Raw genomic sequence first — 12,133 nt, 5'->3', positions numbered from 1 at the left:
TGACCCAAGAAATAAAAGAAATGTGCCAAGACAAAAGATTCTTGCCAGATATGTCTTTTTTTCTGAACCTCTAAATCTATGTAGTGTAATATAATTCTAGTGGCAACATTTGGCCACACGACAACTCAAGCAATGAACTTTAGATTCCTCACAGTAGGACAAAAGCTTTAGGAGGTTTGTAACAAATAAATTCAATTTTAAGGTTTTATTTTTATTTATGTGTGTGTCAGTGCCTAGTGTGGTGTATACTTTGTGTGTTTGGGTGCCTGCACACACAAGAATCCCCTGGAGTTAGGAACTGAACTCATATCCTCTTCCATTGCAATATGTGCTCTTAACAGTTCATTCATCTCTTTAGCTCCCAAAAATCCAATTTTATAAGTTAAAAAAGATGAAACAAAACAAAAAAGTTGCCTTCTACTTATTTGGCCACATTGAATCTGACCTCCATATGGCAAAGATACATCACACTCCTCACCTGGTGTAAGGTATGGTACACAGGAGTCCAATGCTGTTCGCACAAGCAATAGGGTACCGAGCACACAAAGACACAACAGAGGTCATGGTCTCACCAAAGGCTTCCTGGACCTGCTCCACCATCCCACCACAGGTGAGCTCTTCAATTCTGTGAGACAAAATCAAGTTCAGGTTTCCCAAAGACATCAATGATAAGGGACATTAACAAGGGAAGCACATTAGCCCTTTTGAAGCCCAGCACCAAGAATCTGGAGCTAACGGCATCTTGGAGACCACCAGGCTCAGTGTGGACTCAGCTGCTGCAGGAGACAGAGGAGTGCTGAGAAGGGTTCCTAGGGGTTCCTCAAACAAGATGCCCACAGCAAATCACAACAAAACGAAAACCAACAACAACAACAATAAAAAGCCCTAGGCACTCTGGGTTAGGGAACGTTACACAGGGCTCTCTGCTGCAGGTTTGTCAGAACCTTTGATGAAGCTATGACACACAACAGTTGTAAGAGCAAAGAACCGCTACTCGTTTCTCAAATGTATTTGATAATAAACCAATTATTTGAGACATGTCTGTCATATCGTGTGCAGCACTGAGGACTGGACTTGTAGTTACACTAATGCAAAAGCGAAGGCCTAGACAAGTTAGCTAAGAGTCTCCTTCAAGGTCGTGCTCCAGGTACTGGAGCATGAGAGCTCAGGTGCTGGGAAATGAGCCTTTCCCAGTACAAACTCAGCATGAGCTGAGTCTATCTTACTTAGTATTCATTGAGGACTGAAATTATCAAATTTATCTACAAAGATTTATAATATAAATGCATTTGTAAACATAAATAATGTTGAGTTTAAAAATAGGAAACTGGGGGAGGGGGACAAAAAAATAGGAAACTGGGGGCCAGAGAGACAGGTTAGTGGGTAAAAGTCTGATTTCAAAAGCCTGACAGGGTTAGAGAGATGGCTCAGAGGTTAAGAGCACTGACTGACTGCTCTTCCAGAGGTCCTGAGCTAAATTCCCAGCAACCACATGGTAGCTCACAACCATCTGTAATGAGATCCATGCCCTCTCCTGTTGTGTCTGAAGACAGCTACAGTGTACTCATATAAATAAAAATTTAAAAACAAAACAAACAAACAAAAAAACCAATAAAGAAGTAGATCCCTAGCTGGGCGTGGTGGAGGATGCCTTTAATCCCAGCACTTGGGAGGCAGAGGCAGGCAGATTTCTGAGTTTGAGGCCAGCCTGGTTTACAGAGTGGGTTCCAGGACAGCCAGGGCTGTCTTGAAAAACCAAAAAAACAAGCAAACAAAAAAAACCCAAAGACAGTGATATGGAAGATGTACTGAGAAAAACAACCATAATTATAGGGGCAACCTTGTAACCAAAGCCCATCTATGTGCATACATTATACATGTACATACATACATGCACAAAGAGAATTAAGAAGGTCTTTATGCATATCGTTGGTACAACAACCCCCCCAAAAAAAGAATAAGGGACAATTTAGGACTGAAGAGATAAAAGAGACCTTCACCTTCTGTAATGATTTTGAAAAACATCTCAGGATACAACACCGCTATAAAAATAGTTGAGTATAGAGGGGCAGTGGTGGTACACACGTTTAATCCCAGCACACGGGAGGCAGAGGCAGGCGGATTTATGAGTTTGACTTTGATGCCAGTCTGATCTACAGATGAGTTCCAGGATAGCCAGGGCTGTTTTAACCCCTCAAAAACATTTTTGAAGAAAGACATTAGCAAATTTCACTACATGCTCTTGCCCATGGTGGATGCAATAGTGTGAAGTAACAGAACCACTGACCTGGGTCCACCCTGAAGGACCATTGTCACTGGCCCTACCAGGTGTGTGACTCCCCCAACTCGCACAGCAGCAGTCAGCAACTCCCGCATATGCACTAGGGCCTGCTTCCGAGTGTTCCCCCGCCGCCATCTTGTCTGTGCAGCCAAAAGGAAGCTGCTACTGGACACCTGAAATGCACAACAGCAAGGACACTGACTTCCACTGTCATACATCCCCCAGCTGCCAGGGGCCACTCCAGAGGTCTGCACACTCTGACCTACCGCTTGGTCAGGGTTGGTGCCAATGAAAGCAAACAGCTGCCCAAGCAGGACACTGTAAGTGGGCTTGTCCCTGCTGTCTTCGATGGCCAGTGACTGCAGAAGTGTAAAGGAGCTGCTGCGGTGGCTGGTCACATGCCGACGCCTACAGAAAACAAGACTGTAATAGATCAAGAGCCACGCTTAGGGAGGCCGAGCTGAAAGCCATGTGCAACCACACCCTAGGGTCCTGTTCCGGCCAAGGACTGTTACCTTTGATTTGCTCTAGTAAATTCCAAGTCTTCATTACCAATCATTTCCAGGTCAGAAGGAGCAGACATGCTTCGAAGGAAAACAGGCTGCCGGACAGCGTGAGACGCCACCTTTGTTTCTGAAGCTGATTTGCACGCTGCAAGAAAAAGGGAAACTGCTCATTTCTGCTGTCTGATTATTAGTAGGGAGGCAGAGCAACAGCTAAGAGGAATGGAAGGCTAATGCTAACTGCATCTTCACTTTCAGTCAGGGTTCAGCCAGTGAACCCTGTAGCTAGCAAAGCAAAGCAAAGAGAGTGTGGTATAGTCATTTTAAAAACCTAACTATGTTGTTAGACTGTATTTTAGCTTAAAAATTTAAAGTCCTTTTATTAAAGTGGTTTTCCAAAGAGAGGACAAAACTTCACTTAATAACTATCTGTGTTCACTTCATCATAAGCACTCTGAAAAGCAGGAGGGCTGGGGCTATAGCTCAGTGGTCCAGCATTTGCTTAGCATGCAGAAAGTCCAAGGTTCAGTGTCCAAGACTGAACAGAGAAAAAAAGGCAAGAAGGTGCAAAACGGAAGCACCAATTGGACACCTCGCCCCCCCATGGGACTGAACTCTATGCCAACTGCATATTCATTAGTTAGGCAGGCACTAAATGCCAGCCACTGCTCTCCTCAGATGCCCCAGGGGTTCTTCCTAGCCAACAAAGACCCATTCAGGATGACTCCATAGGGATCCAGTCTTAAGAGACTATAGAGAGTACAGAGACAAGAAGGAACGTGTTTACATCCCCTATTTTGTTGTTTTAGGAGAACTTAGGAGTGGATTCTGTAAAGATAGTTGATGTGTGCTTTATGAACAGAGTCAGGCCAGAGCCTGGCACAGTACCAGGCGTCTCTGCTGGCGTCCCTGAGATGCTCCTGGTGAGTCCGGCCTGGGCCGCAATGGTGACATGCAGCAGCAGCTCTGCTCGGTTCATCAGGCTCCTCACCAGGGTCTTTGTTTTGGCCAGTGGGTGGGAGGGCTTCTGAGCAAGAGAATTCACTTCCTGGAGGAACTTCTCCCTAAAGAGAGAGACTGGGGTGGGTTTAGTCGTTCTCTGGCTCACCACACACAGCCTTCTGGGACAAGGACAGGAAGTAAGCAGTCTGTCTCCCAGGGAACATTGCTCACCTGCCCCTGCTCCATCCAAGGATCCTCTAAATGCCTTTGCTATTTTCTCAGAGTTCAAGCCAAAGCTGCTGACCTACCGGTAAGCTTAACTCTGAGTATCTGGTGAGCCCACAACCCTGAAAAACCTAAGAGGGACTGGACCCGTGGTGTCCTGAGCACCAAGGTGGGAAGTCAGACTGGCGGGTGAGTGGCATCACTAACCTCAGTGAGAGGACCATGTTCTCAAGATCATTTCCATCAAAGGAGACTTCCTTCATGGAACACAAAAGCTCTAGTTCTTTCATTTTGTTCTAAAGAAGGAAAAATCAAGAAGAAAAGATGGTATACATGACTTGCAGGAACCAAGCTCAAGGTACACTGTTGAGAAACGGAAGTCGGACCAGCTACCACATCCGCTCTGTGCCCCCTGCTGCTCTACAAATGATCCCTGCCTCTGCTCTCACTTTTGCACTGCAGAATTAAACCGGTGCCTTGGCCTTAGAAGCAAGTGCTCTACCAGGGCACTAGAGCCTTAGGCCTAACTCTTTGACAGAGTCTCAATTTGTAACACATGATGACTTTGAACCCAGAATCTTCCTGGAACTGTATACTTTTATATGATAGTATAAACGTTAAAAAAAAAATTCCATGGTCTATTTTCTGGGAATTTCCAACTCAAACCATATTTTTAAATTTTTGTTTTGGTTTTTAAGGTTTGAAAGCAAAATCTGATAATAATGGTAATTTCCTTTCCTCACATTTGTTTATTTCTTACATAATACTGTGTGAGTGTGGGACTGTGCACACCTGTGCCACAGTGCCTGTGTGGAGGTTAGAGGACAGCTCCTTCCACCATTGTTCCTGGGGCTGGTACTCAGGTCACTAGGCTTTCACCAGCTTAATAACTTCTTTAGCCTTCGTACAAGGCTACCAACCAGTTCCAAAGCAATTACTTGTATATCCTAATGTATCAATCTAGCTGCTTTTCATTTAACCTTTTAAGGATGGGTGTGTCACACAGTGTTCAGGTTTCAGAAAGTAGCACTACTTTCTCTGCACACACGCATGTGTGAGCGCCCCGCTGCCCTCTAAGTGGCATGCCCCCGTGCTTACTCACATGCTGCACTGACCTCATTAAAATGGTAGTCATAAAAGAAAGGCATGTTATTCTCCAGCTTCCCCTGCATGGCGTCCTCAGCCTCACTCTGCCACTTCTGTTCCAGCTCAGCCACACTCTAGGAAGGTTGACCATACAACATGTCGGAGATGCAAGACAAAATGAGGGCAATCTGTGAGCATGGCATTAGGTGACAGCCAGTGACCGCTTCCTTCAGTTCCCAAAAGCGGATTCATGGCTCCATTCTCACTCACCTGCAGTTGTCTCTCCATGGCATTGAGCTTCTTAAAGGTCTCTCCCATAATTTTACACAATAAGTCATATTCCTCAGCATGCTCTTCCTGATACTGGAAATTGATCAGTGACTGCAGCGCGTCAACCAAGTTCAAGTGCTTAATAACACAGGACACCACCATTTCTTCCATGACATCGGGCTGGATCACTTCTCTGCGGTGACAATGGACATCAGTCAGGTGTGTACAAATGGAACTCAGTAGCACCATATGCAACAGGCTGGAAACTGTAGGCTTCAACTCAAACACTGGCTCGCTGTACCCCTTGTATTACACTAGAGGAAGAGACGGTGGCATTGCAGACACTATGTGCTGGCAACCAGCTTAGTATATCAGCTAATAAAACTGACACTGGCTGACCAAGGCAAACATCAAAATGAAAGCCCTCTCCCTTGGTGAGATGTGTTTATTCTGAGCTAGTCTTATCGCAGAGGGAACAGGTCTAACTAAGGCTCTTGAGCAGATGTTCTGGAAGCTGGGGGCTGGTTCACTGGCTTGGATACTAAGTCTGAGCACCAGAGTGCCAGTTTGTGGTGGCCACAGAAGAGTCAGGTGAGGCTGCACAGAATAATAACAGCTACAAGGGAAAGGGATTTGTAAGGGTGAGACTGAGAAGAAAGGAGGGAAGGAGGGTGTGATCAAGATGTAAAGTGAACTTAAAAGAAAAAACAAAACAACCCCCCACCCCACCCCCCACCCCCGCAGAGCTTCAGCACTACTCGCCTGCCTTCTGGCACTGGTTTCATGCAGTATTGAGACTGCTGTAGTGCATGTGGATACAGGTTTAAACAGAGTGCAGTTTATGGAGCCAAGAGGGCTTACTGGAGAATGGGGCTTGTGGCCAAGTACAAGGACCCAGAACACACGTGATGGAAGGAGAACCAACTTCTGCAAGTTGTCCTCTGACCTCCACACGTGTGTCATATGCACCCATCCCACAAAAAAGTAATACAACAAAAAATGTTTTATGTATTTGCTTAATTAAAAATTTTATCTACTCTTTAAATTTTTCTCTGAAATGGGTGATTTTGCCCCGTGCAGGAAGGCTTCAGGCTAAGAACAGCACAGCACACATGTGACTCTAAGGCTCAGGTTTGTCACTTCCCAGGGAATCACAAATAAAGATGAGTTACCAGACTATACAGAAATCAAAAGTAGAAGCTGAGGTCAACTGCAAGGTCAAACTGTCAGAAAGATCTAGAACTTGCCAAGTTTTACCATGCATCGGAATCCCACTGGAAACTTAAACCCACGCACAGACCCAGACTCTCAGTTTCAACAAATGTGAAGTGGAGCATACCAATGCTCCGGGGTCTATGACTGTGACTGGAGGGCCACATAGGGAGACCCGCTGGCCACCTGGTGGGCTCACCTAAATACTTGGCTCTGGTCCATCAAGTAAATACAAGATTTTCATCTAACTGAACTAATGTTTTTATGGTGAAGGGGCCCAAACCCAGAGACTTACACCTAAGGTGAAAACATTCTTCCACTGAGCTACCCCCCACCCCAGGTAAACTTAAAGTTCATGGTTTGCTTGCACCCCCACTCTCTGAACATACTTTATACTTGGTCTAAACTGAGGTCGTGCACGGCCAGAAATTTCCCTGAGCTTTATCATGATTCCTGGAGGCAGCCTGATCCGAGGCAGGTCGAAGTAGTTCCCAACTGGAGGCACAAGGACATCCGCGGGGTAGGTGAATTCTCTGTCTTCCTCTATGGTCAGAGGCAGTGGAGAGGGACTCGGAGTAAGGGCAGGGGAGATAACACCATTGGCCTCCACCTGCCACTGGCACCTAGGGAGACACAGAGAGAGAGAGACAAGGCTTTTCACTGCCCTGTAACTAAGATTTCTGGAAAGCTACTTGGATGGCTGCAGCTACATGAGACACGTGGAAGCTCACAAGATGTATGCAGTGCGTAGTAGCAAACCTACAGAGGCTACGCTGACCACTGCTGGAAGAATCTTGGGAGTCTACCTCCTTCCCAATGTTATTAGGAAACCTAGTAAAGGTGAAAGCATCACGTGGTTACCACCCCCATCCTATATGTCTGACTGTTCACCAGACATCTACCCTCCTTTTGGGGAGCCTTCAATTGTATGGGGTTTAGGCCGGAGAAAAAAAATGTATGCAGTTCCAAGATGTTAACGAAAAGGTAGCAAGTGGAAGGCAGGGGTGCCATTTTAAGGCCATTCCTAAGACACTTAGGAACCAGCGAGAGGGTTGGGCACAGCTAGCTGGGAAGTGCGCTGAGCGCAGCTTTCCACATGAAGTCGACTTCTGTTTGTGGGCAGAACTAGCTCCATGCAGACCTTGTTACCTTTGTAGAAGTTTGGATCGCAACAGGTCCTGACAAGCTTCCTCTTCTTTGGTAATTTCTGGTCCATTGTATAGGATTCTTAACATGGAACAAGCTAACACAGACAGACCTAAGGCCAGGTCTACCAGGAAGGGCAAGCCTCCGGAGACATCCTCCGAGGACTCCTACAAGGCAGACAGGGGCAAACCACATGCATGAGTCGGTGGAGTCTGGCAGAGTACTGCAAGCTAGCTGCACCACACTGGACCATCCCCACCAGGTTTTGTAGAGCAGCACCAAGTGCAGCTGCTATGGCAACCAGGTACAGAACCCAGGAATTAGGAATCAGGAATAGAGGGTGGCCCTGGAGTAACCACAGAATTAGGTCTTTTCCTATCAGAAAAGACAAGAATCATGTGCAGGAAGCGAGGCTGCTTGTCCTCAGCTTTGTATAGTCAAATGCAGACCTCGACTTCATCAACGACTGCATCTCAAGATACCCACATGCTTTCTGAGAAGCAGCCATTTTGCTTGATTAAACAGAGGACAGAGTCCCCTGTCTGCTTCACAGGGTGCACATGCTAGCCCACAGCTCTGCCTCAGAGGTCTATGGTGGGTCAAGCTCAGGCAACCTCCAAGTCCAACCCAAGGGGATTTCATGTCTTAACCTGAAATCTATGTGCTTATGTCAACTGAGTGTCCCAGCTGCCTCTGCCCTGAACGAACATGCTGGAGTCTGGTCACTGCCAGGCCTCAGAGTCCTGGCCACAGAGGCTCTGGCGTTGCTGAGCTGATTTTAGGTTATAGCTCTTTTCATTCCATGAAATGCCCACTCACTCCTGCTCAGCCCCTACTTGTTGATGAAGAGACACATGGAAGAGTGGCTCATATTATGCCCCGTTCCCAAGGCAAATATGACCTATGTCAGCAAGGCACACAGGAGAGTTCACTCTGCCCACAGCAGGGTTACGGTCAGTACCTGAGCGCGGACTGTGCAAGCAAAACCCCACATGGCTTTGTCAGGAGTGTTGTGTTCACGGCCACTTCTCATTTCAAAGGAGAAGGTGACTGTATCGCCTTCAACCTTAAGATTTAAGGGGAAGGAGGAAATGAACTTTAAAAAAAAAAGTCAAACAATTTCCAAGAGAGCAATATATTTCAGAGATTGGCTGACTGATTGATTGCTTTATTTGTTTTTATTTGATTTTTTGAGATGGGGTCTCTGTGCAGCCCAGCTGTCTGAGAACTCACAGAGATCCATCTGCACTCTGCTCTGCTCCCTCCCTTGTCTTTCTCCAAGCCCACTGTGTCAGTGACGAGGCAAAGAGCAGCAGCTGTGGACATGGCTCAGCCAGACACCCCAGGCAGTGACTGTCACTGGCCAGCTAAAGTAGGTACACTGTATGTGCAACTCACAGGTTCAGGAAAACACTTTAAAACATTAATTCAAAACTTTTAAACTGCAATGTTCTATGGTCAATGTCCAGAAAAGGACCCTGGGAAAACTAGCAGCCCCACCCCCAAGAAATAGTTCTGACAACCAGTGACCACAAAGAACCCTGTGGATGGATTGAAGCTCCAGTGTGGACAGGGGTCTGATGTCCTACAAGCAAAAGGAAGGTAATTCTAATAGAAGTGGGAAGGCAACAGCCATAGCAATGTGGCCCTAACTAGCTAACTATGTGCCTGACTAACTATGAACTATAGGCCTAGCAATGTGGCAGTAACTAACTCAAGTCCCACTGCGAATGCTTGCTGGGTTACACTTAGTCCTCAGGCCCATTAAGAACCTACGACCACCTTCCTTTTTCTAGAAAGAAGTTGTGACTTGATCCCATACCTTCACCAAGTCCTTCGGCCAGCCAGTTCCTAAGACACTCCGGCTGCCATATCCCAGAGTGTTGCCTCCATACTCAGCAACCTTCCTACTGTTTGTGTTAGGCCCCGCATAAATCACCAACTTCAAAACAGAAAATAGACCGTTAGACTGTAAAAGAAAAACAAAAACAACATCTACAAATAAAGAGGCTGCAAAAAAATATTTGTAAAAAATACATTTATAGCCAGACCCTGGTATCATTCATTATAATGTAACTAATAGATCATCATATCTGAAGTCTAGCTGATATAAGTCTGGAGACAATCAGCTATTGGTATTTATAAGGCAGTGAAAGAAAAATAATGAGTGAAATTATTCACAGGCACATTTCTCATATTTTCAAATCTCAGTTGGCACAGGGACACTAAGATCTAACTAATCATACCATGTGTGTGTAGTTCTCAGATTGCTATTTTCATCCTAGTTATCAGAACTCATTAACAACAGGTGCAGTTTGGCCCTTAAGTCCTCCCCAAAATGAATGTAGTGTCTAATATAGGCAGGTTCTGATCCCTAATACAAATAAAAGCAACAAAAAATGAAGAAATAAGGATTTAAAAATGCAACGAAGTGAAAACAAGCACACATTCTTAAAACATTGCTTAATGGCATAAAGAAATGACACAAATATAGGTGACTGCTGCTTATAGGGACAATTTTCATCTGTTAATACTGTCCTCCCATCACCCAGTTTTATCTAATTGGCTGGTTTGTTTATGATTAAAGTTGTGTTTGCATGGTATATGTGCATGGGGGGATTGTGTACCACGGCCCATGTGGGAAGGCCAGAGGACAACTTTGTCAAGTTAGTTGTCTCTTCCTCTTTTTCATGGGCTTTGGTGAATACATGTGAGGCCATCAGGCTTGTGCTGTAAGAGCCTTTCCTACTGAGTCATCTGGCCCTCACTGGCTGCTTCTATCACAGAAGAGAGTGGCAAGTCACTTGGCATTCAAGTATGTCCGGGGGAAACAGCACTCTCTCTGGCTTCTGTAACTAGCAAGCCTGAGTGTATGGTACACAGATGCAGCTAAGCCAGGATGTGAGAGCTCCATCTTTAACTCTGGATGCCTGTCAGCTCGCAAGCTCTGTCCTTTTACACCTCTCGCTGACACCAGCCAGGGACCATGGGGAAAGTCAATATATTTTTGTCTATGTGGGAAGCCTCCTTGTGCATCATAATTGTAATGTATGCAGCAGGCACAACTCAGCACATACCAGAAGAGGCAAATTATCACTTTTTAAAGAAAAACCAAAACAATACCAACTAAAGGGGTAACGTCTGCTTGCACATGAGGCACTGCAGACACTCCACCTGAACAGAAGAGGCAAGGACAGCCAGAGCCAGGCTCCATGAAGCATCTTAGCTGCAGGCTGAGGTGAGTTTTCAGGACACATTTTCAACTCCTCCAAATATCTGAGATGCTTGACTCTCCTAAAATCTAACAGGGAAGAAGATTTAACATCTGGCTGTGTGTCTCACCATCTCAAGGCAAGTGTGGCTAAGTTACCTTTAATCTAAAAACCTCCTATGATGAGATTAAGACATCTGTCTGTACTCTGTTTGCCCCGGGCAGAGGTGCCCTATGGCTGACCACCAGCAGCAGCAGCAGACAGCATGCGCAGCGCTGGTCTGTGTGTTCTTTCCTCAGGACTCCAACTCAACAGCAATAGAAGAAAACCCTGCCCTTTCTGAATGGTCGTTAAGTCGCCAGCTGGAAACTGATTTTCCTCAAAGTCTATGTAGGTGTCTGAAATAATGGCAAAGAAGAAAAACCAAGCCAGACTCAGGCCTATCTGAACCTTTCTAAAAGCCACCTTCTTCCACAGGACACATAAGAAGCCTCCAGAAGAGGGCAGTGAGACCATTCCAGATCAACAGCCACCACACACCTACACGACTGTCAAGAGGGAAGGCAGAAGGTAGCAGAGCCACAGGAAGTCCTCTATCTACAATCAAGCTCATGGGTACTTAGAGTGACACTGTCTGCACGCCTACAGCACTGCAGTCAGACACAGAGGTGAGGCTCTTCAACTTCCTCAGTCAACACCAGCCAAAGCACTACCTGAGGGAGTCTCCAGAGAGGGCCCCGAGGCAGAAATGAGTGAGGCATGGAGAGCAATGCAAAGGAAAATAAGAAGCAGCTAAGTCGAGGCAGCAGTGACAACTGGCTCCTGCTTACTTTGTCATAGTCGTACTGTGACGAACATCTGGTGTCAAATCGTAAGTACAGGCAGCGAGCTCCTGGGATATGAACAGTCTCTTTAAACTTATAGTTGTCTCTGACAGGGTGTACTGTTTCCACGGTCTTCCCAGCAGCCCATGGTGCGGGGATCTTTAAGCCAGTGAGGAAGCCTGGCTCTTCCTTTTCTTCTAGCATTCTAAAACCAGAGAAAGAGAAAGCAGTGCAGCTTAACAAGGACAACAAAAACAAAACAAACTTGAAATGCAGAACACAAGTTAAGAAACGGTTCTTCAATTCCCTGCCCACACGGCATGACAACACTCTACCATGGAAGCACTGAGAAGCAAGTATTTGGAAATGTTCTGTGCTCACATCCCTCCTGTCCTGTCAGTAGGCATTGCATCACTTTTCATGCTCCACACA

General features: G+C 46.0%; 1 protein-coding gene across 5 annotated transcripts in view; it reads right to left on the bottom strand.

Moving 5' to 3' along the window:
• Nucleotides 1-12,133, bottom strand: part of Hectd4 (HECT domain E3 ubiquitin protein ligase 4) — a 152,284-nt gene that overhangs the window by 58,379 nt on the left and 81,772 nt on the right. For 2 of the 5 annotated variants that reach the window (XM_021163286.2, XM_021163285.2), the window contains exons 21-33: nt 11,708-11,906; nt 9,488-9,607; nt 8,627-8,731; nt 7,669-7,832; nt 6,909-7,142; nt 5,308-5,500; nt 5,067-5,171; nt 4,159-4,247; nt 3,673-3,848; nt 2,797-2,932; nt 2,548-2,689; nt 2,288-2,454; nt 479-625 (exon numbers count right to left, since the gene is read on the bottom strand). In XM_021163286.2, coding sequence (XP_021018945.2) covers nt 479-625; nt 2,288-2,454; nt 2,548-2,689; nt 2,797-2,932; nt 3,673-3,848; nt 4,159-4,247; nt 5,067-5,171; nt 5,308-5,500; nt 6,909-7,142; nt 7,669-7,832; nt 8,627-8,731; nt 9,488-9,607; nt 11,708-11,906 — 1,977 coding nt within the window. Of the gene's footprint in view, nt 1-478; nt 626-2,287; nt 2,455-2,547; nt 2,705-2,796; nt 2,933-3,672; nt 3,849-4,158; nt 4,248-5,066; nt 5,172-5,307; nt 5,501-6,908; nt 7,143-7,668; nt 7,833-8,626; nt 8,732-9,487; nt 9,635-11,707; nt 11,907-12,133 lie in introns of all 5 variants that reach the window. The other 3 variants (XM_029477883.1, XM_029477884.1, XM_021163282.2) reach the window with 2 other exon arrangements.

The sequence above is a fragment of the Mus caroli genome, chromosome 5 (genome assembly GCF_900094665.2).
Source record: "Mus caroli chromosome 5, CAROLI_EIJ_v1.1, whole genome shotgun sequence".
Lineage (NCBI taxonomy): Eukaryota > Metazoa > Chordata > Mammalia > Rodentia > Muridae > Mus > Mus caroli.
The sequence above is the reverse complement of the archived record's forward strand: the minus strand, read 5'-3'. Positions and strand labels throughout refer to the sequence as shown.